Here is a 19,225-nt window from a genome sequence, read left to right as displayed (position 1 = left end):
AAGAACTGTTATCAATGTTATATTCTTTTATTTTAAAAAACTGTTTACAATCAATGATATTCATATTTTCTTTTAAGGAAAATTTCCATGAGGGTACTGTAAATGTACTTGTGTTCAATACTAGCCATACTGTAGCTTTGATTGTTTTTCATGTATGGTTGGAGGTGTTTGAAATTTTAATTTTTCCTATTAAATTTTACTTGAAATTATATTTTAGTAATTTGTTTGTTATTTAGTTATTTATTATTGTATTTTAGCCTTTATCAGTCTGTCCTTTGCAAGTAGGAAGGACGAAGTATTCGCTCAGAACAATGGCCTCTTCTACGACCTCCTCAATTCAGCTGACATTTCGAGATTTATGTTGCTTGTTTTGCTGTCCACCTTTCCCATCATCGATTGTTGCAAAATTAGCTTTCATGCCACCCACGCCTTCTTACAATTTAACGCCTGATGATTCATCAGATGATCGGTGAGTGTCAGTTTTTCGCTTTTTGCGTTTTATTATTTTAATTGATTTGCTCAAAGATCAGTGTTCTTTTAACATTTCAGTGTTTTACTGTCTTTTTTGGGGCAACATATAAGCTGGGTTTTTATTAACTTGTTTATTGAAAAAAGCGAAGCGTTAATTTAAGCAGTGATATTTGTCTGATGCAAGTCGGTGTTTTCAGTTGATGTTTTAAATGTATTTGCTTGATTTTCAATTATAAGTACATAGTTCAGTTTGTTTGTGGTTTGATTCGGTAAATTTGAGCAAAAGCATGTCATACTGACAAGCGAGTCGATGAGGTAGTTGGGGCGTTAAGAATTTTTCATTCCGTGTTCGTGCAATCCGTTCGCCCTAAGATTGCACTGTTAGTAAGTCAGCTGCGTAAATTGTTTCACCAATATAAATCCATATTGACGTGTCTGAGTAGGCGTCTGCCGATCGATTGTTGCCTCCGGCATGACTGGAATCTGTTCTTGAACGTTTCCGTATCCGCACCATGTAAATTCATTGTTTACAGCTGTTAATAATGTCGCTGTCTGTTTCGTTTCCTTTTCGATTGGGAGCAGGTTATGTTCTTACTGTAATACCGTTATACTTTTGTGTCTGTAGGTTTTATTCGTATAAACTAGCAGCGTAGCGCCGTAATCTGCATTTGAACTGACAGTTTTACATTATTTTAGTTTTAATTGCATTGAGAGTTGAAAGTTTGAGTCGTCTAGAAGTTATATATGATGTTATATTCATTGAATACCATCTTTTCCACCTCATGATAATGTTGAGTTTGTTGTTGCAGACTTGTGTTCAGTTTGGTTGATCGCACGGAATGGCCGTTCAGCGATCAGGAGATGCGGCAAATGGAATTTTTCTACACACGCACAAGTCGTGGCAATAAGCTGACTTGCATGTTCATGCGTTGTTGTCCCGGAGCGAAATATGTGATTCTATTCAGCCACGGCAATGCTGTTGATCTTGGTCAAATGTGTTCGTTTTATTACAGCTTGGGAGTGCGTGTGGGCTGCAATATATTCAGTTATGATTATTCTGGCTACGGTCGAAGCAGTGGAAAGCCGTCTGAAAAGAATCTTTACGCTGACATTTCTGCCGCTCTAAACGCGCTGCGTCAGCGTTACAATATTACTAACGATGCAATTATACTGTACGGACAGAGTATTGGAACTGTGCCTACAGTGGATCTTGCATCGAAATGTGCCGTTGCGGCGGTGATTCTTCATTCGCCGTTGATGTCAGGCTTGCGTGTCGCATTTCCAGAAACCAACCGTACATGGTGTTTCGACGCATTTCCCAGGTTTGAAGAGTTGCATTTTTTAAAATAGAAATTACATCTGACTATCAACAATACTTACTGTCTTTGTCTCGAATATGCATTTTTCTTCTTGTTTATTTAGCATTGAGAAAATAGAAAAAGTGTCAGCTCCAACTTTAGTTATTCATGGCACTGAAGATGAGGTGATTGATTTCCACCACGGTTTGCAAATTTACGAACGCTGTCCAAAAGCAGTTGAACCTCTTTGGGTTCACGGCGCCGGTCATAACGATGTCGAGACTAGTCCGGCTTATTTGGATCGTCTTAGACAGTTTATTGAAGTAGAAGTTGGCGGAGATGTTCACTGAAATCTTGACTTCATTTACTGATATCTTTCACACTATCCAACGACACGTCTACATTTTTTCTTTCTATTAATTTTTAGATTAAGCTTCCTGCCGTTTATATAATTTCTTCACATTTTTACCAATTTCATTTATAATAATTCCATATATTAACATTTCTGTGACATATATTTTGTTTACTGCTAGCTGATCTTTAGTAAACACATATTGTCAAGCGACAATTTTGAATATACGTTGAAAGATAAACAGTGATTGTAAAGTCGAACCTGTGCACAAAGATTTGCAACAGCAATTGCACTTGCTCTGACTGAAACGCATGCAAAAGTTGAAAATGATTTGCTCCATCCATCTTTACAACTTCAAAATTTTTAAATTTTCTCTTCATACTTACATTGTACATTTATATTTTCGCAGTTATCGTATGACGGTATTGTTTAACATTGTTCAGTATTAATAAATCGAATACTTAACGTATTTAGTTGGTTGGTTATTCATGCTTGTTATATCTTTCTTCTAATGCGTCCGGAAAAGCGAAATTGATGAATGGAAGTTTAACCATTCTCTGTAGTATTTACAAATTGACAAAGGATATTCCCTACGTTTTATTCTAAAAAATCACAAATCAAATTAAATATTATCATGTTATATTCCATATTGAATATGTAATGCAATAATATGCAATGCGCGAATAAACATTTCACCATTATCCCTTTAAACTAAAGTATTCCATTTAAACATGAAATTCCCAGAAAAGTAGTTTCCATTAATTAACTTCTTATATAATGATAGAGAACTTTTTGCACATATCGACGCTAACATCCCACAATTTTTCTTGAATGCTTTCAATGCGGCTTTCTAATTCGGCTTCAATCTTCTTTTGACGTCGGTCAAAATACTCACCGCTGACGTTGCTAACTTCCTCCGATTCAACCAAATAAACAGCAGTTCTTGCACCTGTGATCGGATGAGCACCGTGATAGCCGCCTGCTCGAAGAAGCTTCGTCTCAACTACTCCCGGCTCGTAAACATTGCAAGTAACTTCAGTGCCTGCTAAGCGACGTGCCAGTGCAAAAGTAAACATGTGATTCATCAATTTGGTACGTGAATACTGCATATATTTTTCATATTCGTTTTCACCCATCAAATCGTCCCAGTCTATGCTGAACCAATTGTAGCAAAGAGAGCTAACCATAATTAATCGAGATGGTGCATTGTTCTTCACTGTATCCAGCAGCAGGCAAACTAACGCAAAGTGAGCCAAATGATTCACCTGAATATTCATTTAATTACTCAAAAATCATCAACTAGAATCAAACATACAAACAATCTGAAATTGGCCATAAATTACATATAACTACACTATATAGTGACAGTTATATTATTATTATTATTATTATTATTATAAAATATCATTTCAGGTAAAATGTTTCATGCAAAATAGCATACACATGGCATAAAACATAAGAGAAACAACTAACTAACATCCATTAATGCTTATTGTTTTTCATCAAATAAGCAAAAAGCGTTAAAAAGTTTACTGTATTATCGATTAAACTATACTGTAAACATAAAAAACCAGATGAAGCCATAAAAAGTGCTGCTTAGCAAAACATATAAAACAGCAAGACGATGTAAATCAAAATTACCTAAAAAAGTATACACTATTCTGTATTATTCCCTTTTTTGCATGCTTTTCAGTTTTATACCAAACTGCAATTCAACTACGACAGTGCAATTGACATAAACGACAATGAAATTTAAAAAACTGAACAGAAAAATTGATGTATTTGTACGAAAAATAAATGTTTTTCATGAAGTCAATTGGTGTAATACAAAACCCTTTTTATCTAAATAATATAAAACATTTACATAACTTGATTATAATAAAATGACTAAAAATGATTAAAATTGAAACTGCGAGCAAACCTGAAACGTTAATTCCAAACCATCACCAGAAAGAGTTCTTTCAGGCAGAAGTACCCCGGCGTTGCAGATAATTGTGTTCAACTTCGGAAAACGGTTTTTGATTTCATCTACCATTTTCGGAATATTCGCCATATTATTAAAATCATAAACAACGTGCTCAACTTTTGCGTCTTGGTGTTCTGCTAAAATCATTTTCACTGTGTCTTCGCATCGATCCAATGAACGCCCATGCACAATGACCATATTTTTTGGATTTTTGGCCAGTTGTTTAGCTGTTTCACGTCCAATACCATCAGTAGATCCAGTTATAAGAATTACTCTTTCGTATTGCTTGGTCTCGCTCATGGCTCGCTTGTGTTATAACTGAACGTAATTTGTGATTTGCAGGTATTATCATTTGTATATCAACAACATTTATCAAAATTGGAAAAGAAGGTAAAAAACAAGGAAGTTATGATAATATGTTTACAGTTCAATATGCTTCCAAATTTATTAATTGATTTTCAGATTTTTAATTTTTTATCATTTTTTGAACAGGGTAGACCCAGAGTATACATCAAAGACATGCCGCTTCACACTCTGATTGGTTGTCAATTTTGCATAGAACTCTGATTGGTTTTAAATTTTATTGGTTTACACGGCGGCTAAATTTCATTAGTTGTTGTTGCGATGAATTTTACGCGCTGTTGGGAATCTAAATTTTACTGGTTGTCATTTTCATGCATTCTATTTGTCAAATTTTGGTTTTTTACTAAGCTTTACTGTTTATCTTCTATATGTATATTAGTAGTAGCTAAATTGTACATTTAAAAGCTGACTAGCAATTTAAAATTATAAGTTTATTAACAAATTTGCTTGTGGTTTCATTTTTGTGCATAATTATATTCATAGAACTGCTGATCAGATCTAAGAAATTCGCTTTACTTTAATTTAAACTGATTTAGTTTATTGCGTGTATACTATTGAGCATTTCAAAGACCTTGTTCAAAAGATTGCTTTCTATTAATTTGTTTCTTAATTTTATGAAGTTAAATATAAGTTTAAGTTAAAGTATAAATTGAATTTAGAAGTTATGGATGCTATTATTAAGAAATATTACGTGGATTCACCATTTCATTGAATTTCATTAAATAATTAATTTTAATTAATTTTACCACATAAATATCATAAAATAGTAAAGCTTTGAATATCAGAAAACTGACCATTAAAATGAAATCAAAATTTGACAAATAGCACGCATTACAATGACAACCAGTAAAAATTTAGGTTTGCGACAACGAATAAAACTCATCGCAACAGCAACTAATGAAATTTAGCCGACATGAAAACCAATGAAATTTAAGGCCAATCAAATGTCGAGCGGCATGCCTTTGAAGTATACTCGGAGAGTAGACTTTTTTGAACATCATGCACATAATTAAACAGCTAATTGTTTCATTATATTGTAATTTATGCGTCCAATAAGCAATGAACTGAGCAAGTTAACAATCAAATTTTTTTATAGTTGATGAATAGTAAAGTTAGTGTTTTGGGAGATTGATTACTGGTTGGAATTAAGGAATCCAGTTAAAGAATCCTAAATGAGATCAGCATCATAAAGATGCTTCTCGAAGAAGAACCACAAAATTACATAAATTTTGTGTGACTGTAAATTTGGTATAGATAAAAAGAAAATTTTATAAATGCTACCCACTACCGTCTGCATTATTTCTTAAAGTAAGCGACAAACTGAACAAACCAATAAGGCAATGCATTTTAATACTTACTCAATACAAAAGTGAGATTATGCAGTCGTAATCGAATTGAGCAACAACGGAGAGTCGTCGAATAATGCACGGGCGTATGAAATATAGCCACGTCAAAGGTCGATTATCTTTCCATCTATTGTCAATGAAATGCTATTCTATTGAACTGGCTATTTTTTATTCAAAGTTGTTTTTTAAAAATCCCATTTCCAGATTCAACATAACTGCTTTCATATCTTACATGAATACTTTCAAAAAGGTCAATGTAATCATTTTTCACGATAATAATTCAGTATTGATGGTAATAAATAACAATTAAATAATAAATAAACAAATACTTCGAGTAAAAGAAGTATTTTAAAAGCAACATCACATTGTAAAACATGAATTTGTAATGAGAATAAATGACCTCAAATAAATTTCTGAAATTATGTTATCCCAAAATTTAGCATAAACGATACTTACGTGCTTTCATTGATTTCAACATTGCTTGAACGTAACGTGATTTCAGCGACTAATTATTGAACTATCGTTGAAGCGTTGCATTCGAACAGTAATGAAATCAACAACAGCGCTACATGGGCAGGCTTGAAAGGCAACAATAAGCATACACACACACATACACTGGTCTCTCTGTACACTGATCAACCGACCTTTGCATTATTGGTTGCCTTATCTATTCCGCACGCTTTTATTTACACTGATAAAATTATTAATCATTGCTAACTCTTTCCCAACAATTGTAGCGTATGCAAACATCATGCTGCATGAATTTATTCTCAAACCAACCCTGATGGGTATTTGCATTGTGTATCAAAGAGAATACAAGTTCGCAAATATCATCAAAATAATGTAGACTGGAAAGCAAGAACTGAAAACAAAAGAAAAGCATCGCGCTTAACCGCTACAAAGCAAACCGTATCAAAATTATGAATATATTATACCAACCGTTTTTCAATTATGAATAATATAAAAAAACAATGAGCAAAATGTAGCTTTGATTTTGAATATGTCGAAGTTCAATTTGACATTCTAGTGCTGATTTTATTGCAATAAGCTAAAACTAATGAAAAGTTTTGTAAAAAATATTCGTCAAATTTTACTTTCATCTTTCCTGATTGATAAAAATGGTAAAATATGTCAGCTTTCTGCGAACATCAATATCGGCATGAAAAGAACAATATGAAAGAAAGGCAATTTACAACAATAACGTATTTGAACGGCCGCTGATCAACATTGCACGTTCTATCATTACAGGCTTATTATAGTGCCATATTATGCGTCTAGACTGAGGTAATGGAACCATGTTTCTCTTCAGAAACATATTGATACGACTTTGCACGGCTGTATTAATTGATCTAATCAGTTTATCCAAGTCTGTATGAGATAATGTGTTTTCGTCTAGCAATTCTAACGTTGATTTCATGTTTGAAATTTCGGCATACGTACTACAAAAATAAAAATTTTGATAAAATTAATTAATTAACATTAATATAAAAGAGTGCAAAACTTACAAATTGCCTTGAATTTTTGGTGTGAACTTTGCTGTTGAATTGAAAAAGCCAGTACAACATTTTTCATCACTGTTTGCAGGTGTTATCTCACCTTGCATATGGCACTCTGCAACGTTTTTGTGATACTTCACTACAGGAGGTTTGATTAAACTAACATCCACATATACATAGGTAATATTTGAAAGCAAGCATGCTGTTGTAGCTTTGTGTAGAAAGTTTTCATTATCATAGGCTTGGTAAAACAAGCTGTTCATTACCACCTCTCCCATATAAATGCAGCGCATATAACGAGATTCACATCCCGTTAAATTAAAAGAACGTATTTCAGGTAAAATTGACTTGTTTCCTTCCACTGCGCCCTACAAATGATATTTAAATTATATTAAATTTCGTGCATCATGAATTCCTACCTGTAAAGAAAAATCAATGAAACTTTTGTTAACCAACGGATTCTTCTGTAAAGCAGCATTTAAATATAAAGGATCATTTAGAAGTGGAAATTTAACTGGATAACTTTCTTTCAGCTGTTCCAACGCTTTTTTTACGTAAGCAATATTCGATTTGCAAAGATACGCTGATACATGCGGCATTATCTGAAATGTAAAACATTAATTTTTTAAAATATGAAATAAACTAAAACTTACAGCATCTTTTGGAATGTTTTTGTTCAGTCGATTAATGAGTGATCCACGACCCAACAAAGAGAATTTAATTTTCTTTGAAGTAAAATTGCATTGCATATTTGATGCGTAAATGCTTCCATCAGTATGACGACTTAACATAAAGCTTAACTTCTGAGTGAATTCGTCAAAAATTGCTGTAAAATCACCAGATAAACGCTCAGATCTTGGTTTGCTCATGCTTATTTCAGAATCGTAGCTCCATTTAGCAGTAAAAGCAGCAGATGCATCTTTGAAACCTAACACAAATGTACTTGGGTGTACTAAGTAGTGACTGTAAAATGTTGCCAATCTTTTAAATTTCACTTCAGTTATGTTGAATACACCACCTAGTAAAGGCAGCATAATAATATCATCAATTTTGCTTTTCATCGTCTGCTGGGACAGTTTCTTTCCAAACTGACGAACAATATCTTGCAATCCTAATTTGTTTAAACGGATGTAGATTCCAGCATTCCCACTGCTCCATCCTGGACGTTCAATAATTTCTGGCTTATCATTACTGTCAGGGCCTTGCGTGGACATTGATGTGGTCGTTATCTGTGACGATGAGGTGCATTCATGTACGGGTTTTGATGTTGTAGAAATCGGTTTCTGCAATCCATTTCGGTAAAAACGAGGCTGCAAAGCAGAAATAATAATAGCTGCACATAAAACTGAAACGCCGTACAATTGGAGCCTCATTGAAAAAATTCTTATTGCCATTTTCAGTTATCAAAGGAAAGTGCAAAACTCGAACCTTATTTCCCTTTGCTATAGCACAGCCAAAAATGACATCTGAGAATATGTTAAATAACCTTATTTACTCGAATGTGAACAATGTACTTGAACTTTGCCTAGACAAAAATGCTTAAAATTTGCATAGTAACGGTCATATAAAATGTATAGTATCAAGAAAAGGTGGTATTTTCAACTTGACACTCGCCGTTCAACAACTTCGTTCAACAAATGAAGTTGTTCAGCGACAATAAATACTTGTAAAAATGAAATAATGGCTTTCAGTAGTGCAAAACTTAAAAAATGTATTCACTGTTGTCATGATACCTCATTTGAAAGCTTTCTGCTTAATTAATTCAGTTATAGATTGCTACTTTAGAAAGTAGCATTACTTTTACTTTTGTATGACTCAATGAAATTGTACATTTGAAGCTTCGAACAATTCTGAAAGGAAAAAATTTGTCGTTCACAGTGCTGCCGATGATTGTAGAGAGTATTCTTTTCCTATACATTAATTTACACTTTACACAGCTAGTTTGTTGAAAAGCTGAGCTTTCAAAACATCGACCCTCTGCAAAGTGTTCAAATTATTGGCTAAAGGTGAGTCTCAAAAATTAATTTTTCTTAATTTTGCATTTTACCGATGGAGAAAGAAAAATAAAAATTTAAGTTGAAATTTACATAAATCAGCAATTTCGTCTCAATTCGCTATTTTCAATCAGGAAAATGCAAACTTTGGAATGTGTTTGAAATATGGCATATTGCAATATTGCTCGTTGTCATTTTCCAAGATGTGTGCAATTGTGAAAAGTAAAACTTTACATCGACAGCAAAAAAAATCTACTAAACGTGAAGATTTATTTGTTTGGCGTTTATTTATTTATTTAAACTGATGCTAATAAAACAGAAATAGGCATAATAAATGAAGCGTTGCGATCAATTAAATCACGATGAACGGCTTGTCCTTGGAGAAGAATATGGAATTTGTTTCGCAACGAAGGCCGCGTTCTATCTATCTATCTATCTATCTATCCATCTATTTAACAACTTTTTCACCTCGATTATTAACAAATGAAATAATTAACAAGCTAATGAACTTTGCGAACAAATGACTCGCTTGTTTGTTAGCTTGCTTGCATATCATCGCAAACCTCGCGGCAAGTTTTATAATTATTTAGTTGAAGCGAAGAAAAATAAAAACCAAAAAGAAATTGTCCGGTAGGTTTTTACGTCAGAAAATTAATATTTTATTGAACGCGACGATTTTATTACTCCTCTCTTACCCCCACTCAAGTGGAAAGCTTCATTTTCACAAACAGTAAAATTAATGCGGTCAACTTTTTGAACCTTTAATACAAATCATAACAAAACATGCAATAAATGGAAAATTCATTAAAAGCATACCTATGACGTAAAGCTCAAGTGCACTTGCTCCACAATACTGCTGCAGCAAGGTTGCTAATGTCTGTTCATTATCATCATCATTCTTATGTCTCTTCCATTCTTATCTTATTATCTTCATTCTTATCAAAAGTCATCCAATGCAAATAATTTCCTTGTTAGTTATACATTTGAAATGTCAGATCTATATTTGTGTGCTATTCAAAAAATTGCCTCTTTATTATATTTTCCATTTACAAGCAGATTTTATTTTTATTTTATCAACAATTTTTCAATAATTAACATAAAGCATATTTAACACAATACTGAATAAATCACAAAGTCTCTCTGAAATCCTACGAACGTACGCTGATAAAGAGCACTCTCATAAAACGGTTGCCAACAAACAATGCGTTTGAACATAATTGCTTAATAAAAACGGAAATGAAATTTCTGATTTATTAAATGACATCAGCAGAATTCCATTTTATAAACAATAACTTCACATATATTCAATAAATATGCCAGCTATTTCAGATTTATATTTCAGGTGCTAAATAATTAAATTTTAAAATCACTCTTCTAAATTTATACCCACCTTCTGAACATAATACTTTCAATATGGCATTACTTATGCATACACTCTCAACTGATTTTGACCAGCACACTTGTTGTTCAACTTCTACGTTTCATTTAAATAAAAGTATAATAAAAATAGATCTGTTATCATTCAATTAAACTTTTTCATATTGCATATAGAATACAAAATTCAGCATAAATTTACCTAAAATAAATTATTTATTAGATAATTTCTACTTTTCACTTCAGCTGTCATTTCATCAAGTCAGCTGACTAAAGCTTTGCGTAAAACACTTCACAAATAAAAAAAGACACATTAATATATTAAATTTACAAACAATACATCAACGAGTAGAGTAATTGGTCAGCGTGTTTATAAATAAATGAAACCCACGTTTGAGCGAAAGTTGTCAACTGCGCAATAAATACTAATGGTGCCTGCATTTACATAAAGTATACTGTAGTGTGTTCCAAAGCATAGGCATTGCGATTGCAAAAGCAGTGTGGGATTTTTCGGTTGTTTGTTTATCACAGAGTTGCTTTGTTCTAATGAGTGAAATGCAATGTGATCTGAAGACAGAGCTGCTGACAGGGGATCGCGAAATTGAACTCCCTTCATCTTTAATTGTCACCAACGTACCAGCTGAAGTTTTCCAAAATCTTGAATTAAAGGTATCTTCGATGTGGCTATTGCTTTGATTGCTTTGATTGCATTTGTATATTGCAGCATCAGTTCGAAGCACTGTTCAAAGAGGTTGACGAAACGGCTACGTTTCACTATTTGAGTACCTTTAAACGTTGTCGGGTGCAGTTTTGCAGTTCAGAGAGGGCCACTGCGGCTCGCATTCATTTGGACTTTACTTCTTTCTTTGGTTCATCGTTGCGTTGCTTTTTCACACAAGTTGTTTTTGCATGAGATTTGCAAATTTTCAGTTCACTGCTTGTGGCTAATTGAACATGTATGTTTTTTGGCTAGGTTTTCACGCCGAAATCCGAAGATGACGAGCACTATTTAAAGTTACCCCAGTTGGAAAAGCAGTTCTTGATCAGCCCACCGGCTTCACCACCGGTTGGTTGGGAGCAGAGCAAAGAATCGGAGCCGAATTTCAATTTTGAACTTCTTAGTCGACTTGCGGCACTTGCTCATGGTGGATTAATTTCCAGATCCGATTATTGAACAGAATAATTGAGTTCGTTGTTTGTAGAAGAACCAATTCTCGAGTTGATTCCTGCATCTTCGAATTGTCCATCAATTAAAGTACATCCATGCCAAGATGACGAAGACGATGCACCCGTTGTGAAGCCGAAAATTGTCCACACCGCTCGTCCACCAACGTGAAAACTTTCAAAATTTCTGTATCTGTTTCTGCTTTTTCTCCTTTTTTCAATGTGTAAATTTATCCATTGACTTCATGGCGGGAATCATGAATGCAGTAATTGCTTTTGTCATTGTTTGCCAGTGTCAATGTAAACGCTTTTGCGAAAATTGCTGTCCACATGGGTGTGTATTTTTTTATCCATTTACTTATATTTTCATAATTGCTTTCTGTGTTGTTTCATCCATTCATTCAATGTCCGATACTGTTGTTCATTCAGTAAATTTTTCTTTTTGAAATTTTCACTCATTGAAAATGCTCGACTATTTCAGCTAGACTGCGCTTTAATTGTTGTCATTTTAATTTCTCATTTTTATAATAATTCGAATTATAATTGCGCTAATCAGTGTTGGCAAAACAGATTAGAAAGCGAGTTGGATTTTTGATGAAATGTTTGTTAATCATTTATTTATTGGATTGCTTCATTTGAAAAAGCATCAATTTCATTTGATTATTCTCTTTTAGTTGATTGCTTTTGTATGAAAAAAAAAGAAAATTATACGCAGCTGATGATCGTGTAATTTGAAGTGCAAATGTTACAGTTGCATTATTTAGAAAAGAGTTAGCTGAGAAGAAGCAGAAAAAAAGAAGAATACTTTGAACGCACGCCTACGCTAGTTTTGGCTTACCCTCTTCCTCAGCAGCACGTATTCACTCTGTTGACGTAAGTGAAATAATGCTGCTTTGTGACGACAAACGCTTGCTTGTATGGCTTCAAAGAGAAATGTGATGTCACTTGGACTTGAAGAAATTAGTCACTGGCTTTTATTATTATATGCATTACAAATTTTGGATTCAGGAAAACATTGAAATTTGGAAGAAGTGGAAAAGTTTTACTTTGGTTGCTAGAGAATGTTATTGCACCAGTGACGTCAGAGTAATAACGTCAGTTGCTAGTTTTAAAGCGCCGATCTTTGACTTGATATTTCTCATAATTTATGTTTTATGATTCTTTTTCAAATAATAAATGCAAGAGAATAGCGAACGTTTTTGTATCCGTTTGCAATTGCAAGCAATTTTTCAAATACATATATATATATATATATATATATATATATATGTACAAGTGAATGTGATGTGAATTGAACAAGTTGGAAGTGGAACTGTTTTTTTTTAAATTCTAATCTTTTCAGTTGAAACTCAGAGTTATAGGCAAGTTGGAAGTGAGATTCTCTTTTGGCTTTGCACTTCGAGCTGTCAGCTATTATAGTTAGCCAATGTTAGCTGATAAATAGCCAATATGGCTATTTAAAGTGGAGTAAACACACATTTTTACGTATTCGGTTGTTGCCGTTGACGGACGTCATCGTCGATCAATGAATAATTGGAAAAAGTAAATTTTGCTGAATTGAATTGCAAAATTGTGTGCAACGATCAGAAAAGCTGATTGCAACTACAATACAAAAGCTCAATTTTGCTGTTCACGATTTCGTGAGCATCTCTCCTTCTAATAATTGCACCTTATTAAAAGAAGAAATTCATCTTCGATTTCTGATCGACCACAGCAAACCAAATATATCTCCAAACTTCTTCCTCAAACTGTGAACCGATCTCTTTATATAACTTTATTACTGTTATGATCAATTTCTTCGAATATTGCATTTTGACCATTTTCCATTTGTAAAACTTTCCCCTCAATTTTCATAATTACCCTTATTTATGAAATTCACCGACAGACTGTCAATCGACAAACCGAAATTAAAATAATTAGAAAAATAATTGCTGTTATTCAACAATTTTACGCCACACAACATTGACAAGTGCACGGATCTGATTACAATTTAAAAGTTAATTACATCGACAATAAATTGGACAATTTTTGCCCAAATGCTCACAGCGATATAACAAACAGAAAGAGAGGATCAAAATTTGCATGAACAATCAAATCATACTGTAATGAATTATGCAAATTTTTTAAGATACAAACATTAGTAGATGAAATTGTAAAACCGTGTTCAAACGAAGCGTTCAATCAAATTTATCCACAGTGTACGGTCAATTTTTTTTTATTTTTTTGCTTGTTTGTTTGAAATAAGCATCGCTTGGTCCATACGGTTGTACGTCATCAGAAATGGCGATAAAAATAAATAGAATGGCTGTTTTGTCGAAAAAATAGATTCGCGACAAGTGCTTTGAAAATGGGTGTTGGGATTGATTGGAAAAAAGCTGTCATTTCTTTTCAATGTCACCAATGCTAAAGGCTAAGCAAAAATGCTCCAAGCGAAACTTTCCCATTTCCCCATTTGCGTAAACAACAAAATTCCACTGGCCATTGCTTAAAACAAAATTGCCGACAATTTTCTTTTTATTTTCTCCTAAACATGGATCAAAAAGAAGGAAGAAATTGATTTGCAATACTGATCTGCCGGTTTACTATTACCATTAAACTTGGGACCCTTTTTTTTATTAAAAGCCTAATAAAAACGAGATTCACCACTTCAATTGAGAAAAAGGATGAGTGAAAATATTTTCTGGATGTAAAAGTTCTATTCAATAATCACTTTTAACGGGCCTTTTAAATTGATTTTTTGACTTTTTTGTAAAAGATGTAAAAAAACATTTCCCCCAATAATTTTTCATTTTACTATCATCATGCGTTAATTCACTTAAATGTAAACGTAGAATACAATGAACCTTGAGCAAGAAATTTGTGAACACTTACTTACGTGCAATCTTTGGATCTTCCTTTTTCCATTGCAATTTCACACAGTTTATATACATCATGAAAGGTAAATTGAAGTGGTTAATTTGTAATGAAAAAAATTCACAACATACAAAAGAAAAAATATACTCAAAATTAAATATTATTCAGGAAGTAATGTACAGTATGCCACAAAATGTTGCAAATGCTTTATTGTTGTAAAGTGTTGTACAATTTATTATATACGTTCAAGTTTATTTTGTTATTATTCGTTTTTTTATTTTTAATTAGACAATAAAATACTTCAAATGTAGCAATATTGTTTTTTTAAAACAAAATTTCGATTAAAACGTTCAAACAACCCAGTTGTGTTAGTTTTTGTCAAATTTTTTTGATGTTTTGTTGTAAAATATAAAAAATTAATTGCAATAAATCGTTTTTTAATGTTGATTACACATAATTTTTATTAATTGTTAAAAAAAACATTTCATTGGAATTTTCAGTAAACATGTTGAAGAATTTTAATAATACATTTGTCTTCTGCTATTTACATCCGCTATGCAGTTGAATTCATTTTTAATTTATTTTGGTGTGAAATAAATTCAGAGCACACCAAGCACACAACCCGTTAAAATCAAAGATATCCATCTGTTTTTCAAATCAATCAAAGATCTTTCAACAATTCTCTTTCTTCATCATGCTAGTAAACAATAATTTCAAAACTAAATCATCAAAAAATAATCTTCAGGTAAGCATTTCAAAAATGCGCCATCAAGTTTGGAAGTGTAAACAACTTAAGAGCATATTTAAAGTTTAAAATCTGTCACGTTTGTATTTATGTTGATGACTAATTTTTAATTGGGGAAAATTAAAAATGCCAGCTTCACTTGCGCGTGTGCTTCATGTAAAATTTTACTAAACAATAAAATGAACATTTCAATCTACGATTTCAAAATTAAATCCAATCTTATCTAACAGCAACGCTAAAGAATATGGCTCGAAATCTAAGTTAATTATTCTAATAGCACTAATTTCATTTTATGATGATTTTCCGCTGAGATGCACCGTCAGTGGGAGTTCCATTGGTTGGCTTTGTTCAAAAGTAGCGGCTGAAAACTATCCCTGAAAATTTATAATTTTCAAAAAGCATTATTTGATTATTTTTTCTTATTTCAACTGATCATTACACATCATCTTCTTTGATGTACGGGTAAACTTTTGTTCTCGAGAAACCATTGAACTCGGTGCTGACAGTCAGCGAATATGCTCCCATATTTTGGAACAATAAAAGTTCATTTTCAAATAATTCAGGCAGCTGACATTTTTTTAAAATGATATCCAAACTATCGCACGTCTGACCCCAAACAGTTGACCAATAAGTTTTACTGGCTTTTCGTTTCTGTAATTTAATGTTAAAATTTGTGTAGAGTACACAACAAAATATCACAAGAAAGTAACCTTTAATAATTGTCCCTGTGGAACGGTATTTTCTGTCAAGATGCAGTTGAATGATCCATATATGCCATCGTTAATAAAATACATGAAACCGATATCAGCATCATCCGCAGCTGAAAAGAAATAAAAATAATTTCTATTCTTAAATTTTGCTTTGCAAGCAGCTTGTACGGTTTTCTGTAATTTTCGATGCAGCAACTTTTCTATAACCAATAACACGAGTGCACAGTTGGAATGGTTTAGCTGCGTAGTAACGACCTGGTTCGGCTATCACAGTCACATTCATATCTGAGGGGAAGTAAAAACTCAACGCCTGATTAATTTCCATGGCTAACGATTCGAATGGAAGAGCGCCATTTTCGTGTACAGCCGAGAATCCACCACCAATATCCAGCAGTTTCAGCGGACAACCAAACTGATTTCCCAAGTCGAACAATTTTCGTGCATTTGCTATGGAATTTGTATAAGCGGATGATTCTCGACAGCCTGTTCCAACGTGAAAACTAAATTCCACACTTTTATATTTCAGTTATTAAAATTTTAATTACAAAATGACCAGACCAAATTCCGACAACTTTGCAACCAAGAACAATTGCTTTCTTCAATAATTCCGGCGCTTCTGTTATTGGATTGCAGCCAAACTTTTTTTCAAAAGAAATAACAGCATTGTAATTGAATGTTGAAATGCGCATTAGCAGTCTGAAATGATAAATAATTTATCCTCCACTTGACCAATTTTTCATTAAATTTAAAATAATAAATGCAAAAACGGTTCACTTCATGCATAAATCATACTCTGATTTTGGATAAAGTGAATGTATTTTTTGCAGTTCTTGTTCATTGTCGAACGTCATATAGCGCACATTTTGAGAATTTGCATATTCTATAGCGCTTCTGGGCTTGCATGGGTTGGCAAAAATTATCCTTTCCGGAGATACTCCAATACTGAGAACAGTTTCTATTTCATTCTAAAAGTTTTCATTTCTTTTTAAGTTTAAATTTCATTACTTGTATTGCATTATCTGTTTATTAAGTGAATTGTATCATTTTTACCTATATCTTACAATGTCTGCATTCTGAATGTGTATTCACCTATCGAATATATGAACATTTCCTATTTTACATTTTAAACTTTCATAAAATGCATTATCTTAAGTTAATTTCAACTTTTAAATTTTCTATGTGATGAAAGCATGTGTGACCTATGAATAAGGATGTTCTTTTCATTTTACCAATGCATAACAGGTAATACACTTTGACCATTAACATATGCTTACTTTGCTGGCACAGTCAAAATTGACTCCCATCGATGCTAGCAAAGACAGAAGTAGTTTATTGTCGTTACATTTGACAGCATAGAAAGGGTGAATTTGTGGTAAATGCTCAATCCATCGCTGGTGAAGTCGTATCAGTTTTCCTAAATCAAACAGAAAAAATGCTTCCTCTGAATCCTAAAAAGTAGTTAAATTTTATAAAGATCAAAATTAAGACAATTCAATTCGTTACTTCACCAATCATTTGAATCATAGAAGCAACCTCGGACATTTTGGGAAGGATGGCAATTTTAAATGGCGTAAATATGCTTTCATCAAATTTCAAATTATCACGCATGTCGTGTCGATTTTAAAGAAACCTAAAATTTGCACGTTTATTTTACATAATATAATCAACAGCTTAATCATATTTAACATTTAATAAAGGTAATATGTATTCGTATAGCTTTGGAAAGTGTAAGTTAGTTCAGTTTTAAAAAAATGAAAGTATTACCAACAACACTACTTACCAAACCAACAGCACGGTAATAGTAAACACTATTTCATGAAGTCAAAACAAGAAATCACTTCCTTTTTTTAACTGTTAAAAATGTTGAAATATTGTTTTATCAGTAAAAACATTTTTAAGTAATGCAACAATGATTATTTAGGCAACTGCACTACATTGTACTCCTCTAATAAAAGCGTATTCTTATGTATTCATATATAAATTAGGATATGTTTCATCTTTAATTCAAATTTTGTAGTCTATGCACATATTGCTAAAGACAATTAAAAAATTACAATAAATTTTAGCCTGTACGAGAATGGGCACTCAAAATTATAAAAAATTTGGAAAATATAAAAAAAAGAGTTTAGTTGATGTGCAGTATTGGTGCATATTTTGACAAGTCGTTGAAATATTTAGTTTGCCATTGTTAAGGGGACTCTGTTGTAGAACTTTAAACAAAAAATGTTAGAATACGTTAAAAACTATGCTTAAACTTTCATTTTTAAATATAAATTTTACTTTATGCGTTTTTATTGTTTTACAAAAGTCAGAGGTGGACAATTAAGAAACTTTGTAATCCATCGAATAATGAAACATTGCACATTTGAAAAATCTTATTTTGCTAAATAAAATTAACTATATCATGTGTTAATAAATATGCATCATGTGCGTTATACCATGCAGATGTGATCTTATTCCTTTATGCAAGTAATGTTATAGTAAAAATTACATTGCATTATGCATATTATTGCTTATTACGTATACACTGTACTTTAGCATAGTTTATTTTTTATTAATTAATTGATTAATGATAATATATTTTAGTTAATAACTGGAAAAATTACTGTGAAAGCGTAATAAATTTCTTCTAGAATGGAATATGGAATACGAATCTTATATGAATTTATGAAATGCTCATAAACAAAACTTTTGCATTCTATGCTTGATTTTTACAGATAATGTGAGAGAGATTAAGCAGCTATAAGAGAGCACGTACTGAATTTATTAAAAGTGTTTACAGTTTGAAATGGATATTACATTAACAAATTTTTGTAAAGCATTACTGGTAAGTAGAATTTAAAGTATCTCAATTAAAAAATAATTACCTGTTGCTTGATCAGAATCAGATGAAAAAATGAAATGAAAATAATGGTTGTAAAACGCCGTTTAATATAAAATTATTAATTGACAATAGATGACCTATGTTAGATATGTTATTGTTATCATTACACCAGATTGATTTATTGCTGCATATTATCTGAGGAGCAAGTTTGTCTGTCCTGAAATGTAGACGTAGTTGGTGTGCCAAGTTTGGATTGGTCACCAGAATTA

General features: G+C 32.3%; 5 protein-coding genes across 5 annotated transcripts; 2 read left to right on the top strand and 3 right to left on the bottom strand.

Annotated features, from left to right (window-relative positions):
• Nucleotides 1–311: 311 nt before the first annotated feature.
• Tsp_08185 (abhydrolase domain-containing protein) lies at nucleotides 312–2,119 on the top strand. Its single transcript, XM_003373546.1, has 3 exons — nucleotides 312–469; nucleotides 1,281–1,793; nucleotides 1,894–2,119. The coding sequence occupies exons 1-3, from the start codon at nucleotides 312–314 to the stop codon at nucleotides 2,117–2,119; spliced, it is 897 nt and encodes a 298-aa protein (XP_003373594.1).
• A 772-nt stretch (nucleotides 2,120–2,891) lies between these two features.
• On the bottom strand, nucleotides 2,892–4,387 carry Tsp_08184 (oxidoreductase, short chain dehydrogenase/reductase family). The gene is made up of 2 exons (XM_003373545.1): nucleotides 4,043–4,387; nucleotides 2,892–3,386 (listed from the first exon to the last, which is right to left on the bottom strand). The coding sequence occupies exons 1-2, from the start codon at nucleotides 4,385–4,387 to the stop codon at nucleotides 2,892–2,894; spliced, it is 840 nt and encodes a 279-aa protein (XP_003373593.1).
• Nucleotides 4,388–6,985: 2,598 nt separating this feature from the next.
• Nucleotides 6,986–9,124, bottom strand: Tsp_08183 (hypothetical protein). Its single transcript, XM_003373544.1, has 6 exons — nucleotides 9,097–9,124; nucleotides 8,652–8,758; nucleotides 7,946–8,602; nucleotides 7,712–7,894; nucleotides 7,393–7,660; nucleotides 6,986–7,164 (listed from the first exon to the last, which is right to left on the bottom strand). Exons 1-6 carry the CDS (start codon nucleotides 9,122–9,124, stop codon nucleotides 6,986–6,988), a joined length of 1,422 nt encoding a protein of 473 aa, XP_003373592.1.
• Nucleotides 9,125–11,215: 2,091 nt separating this feature from the next.
• Nucleotides 11,216–11,996, top strand: Tsp_08182 (calcipressin-3). The gene is made up of 4 exons (XM_003373543.1): nucleotides 11,216–11,329; nucleotides 11,385–11,558; nucleotides 11,676–11,805; nucleotides 11,863–11,996. The coding sequence occupies exons 1-4, from the start codon at nucleotides 11,216–11,218 to the stop codon at nucleotides 11,994–11,996; spliced, it is 552 nt and encodes a 183-aa protein (XP_003373591.1).
• A 3,861-nt stretch (nucleotides 11,997–15,857) lies between these two features.
• On the bottom strand, nucleotides 15,858–17,674 carry Tsp_08181 (ornithine decarboxylase). Its single transcript, XM_003373542.1, has 7 exons — nucleotides 17,636–17,674; nucleotides 17,407–17,580; nucleotides 16,925–17,097; nucleotides 16,686–16,828; nucleotides 16,301–16,615; nucleotides 16,133–16,242; nucleotides 15,858–16,073 (listed from the first exon to the last, which is right to left on the bottom strand). The coding sequence occupies exons 1-7, from the start codon at nucleotides 17,672–17,674 to the stop codon at nucleotides 15,858–15,860; spliced, it is 1,170 nt and encodes a 389-aa protein (XP_003373590.1).
• Nucleotides 17,675–19,225: the final 1,551 nt, after the last annotated feature.

This window comes from Trichinella spiralis (assembly GCF_000181795.1).
Source record: "Trichinella spiralis strain ISS 195 chromosome Unknown Scfld6, whole genome shotgun sequence".
Classification (NCBI taxonomy): domain Eukaryota; kingdom Metazoa; phylum Nematoda; class Enoplea; order Trichinellida; family Trichinellidae; genus Trichinella; species Trichinella spiralis.
The sequence above is the reverse complement of the archived record's forward strand: the minus strand, read 5'-3'. Positions and strand labels throughout refer to the sequence as shown.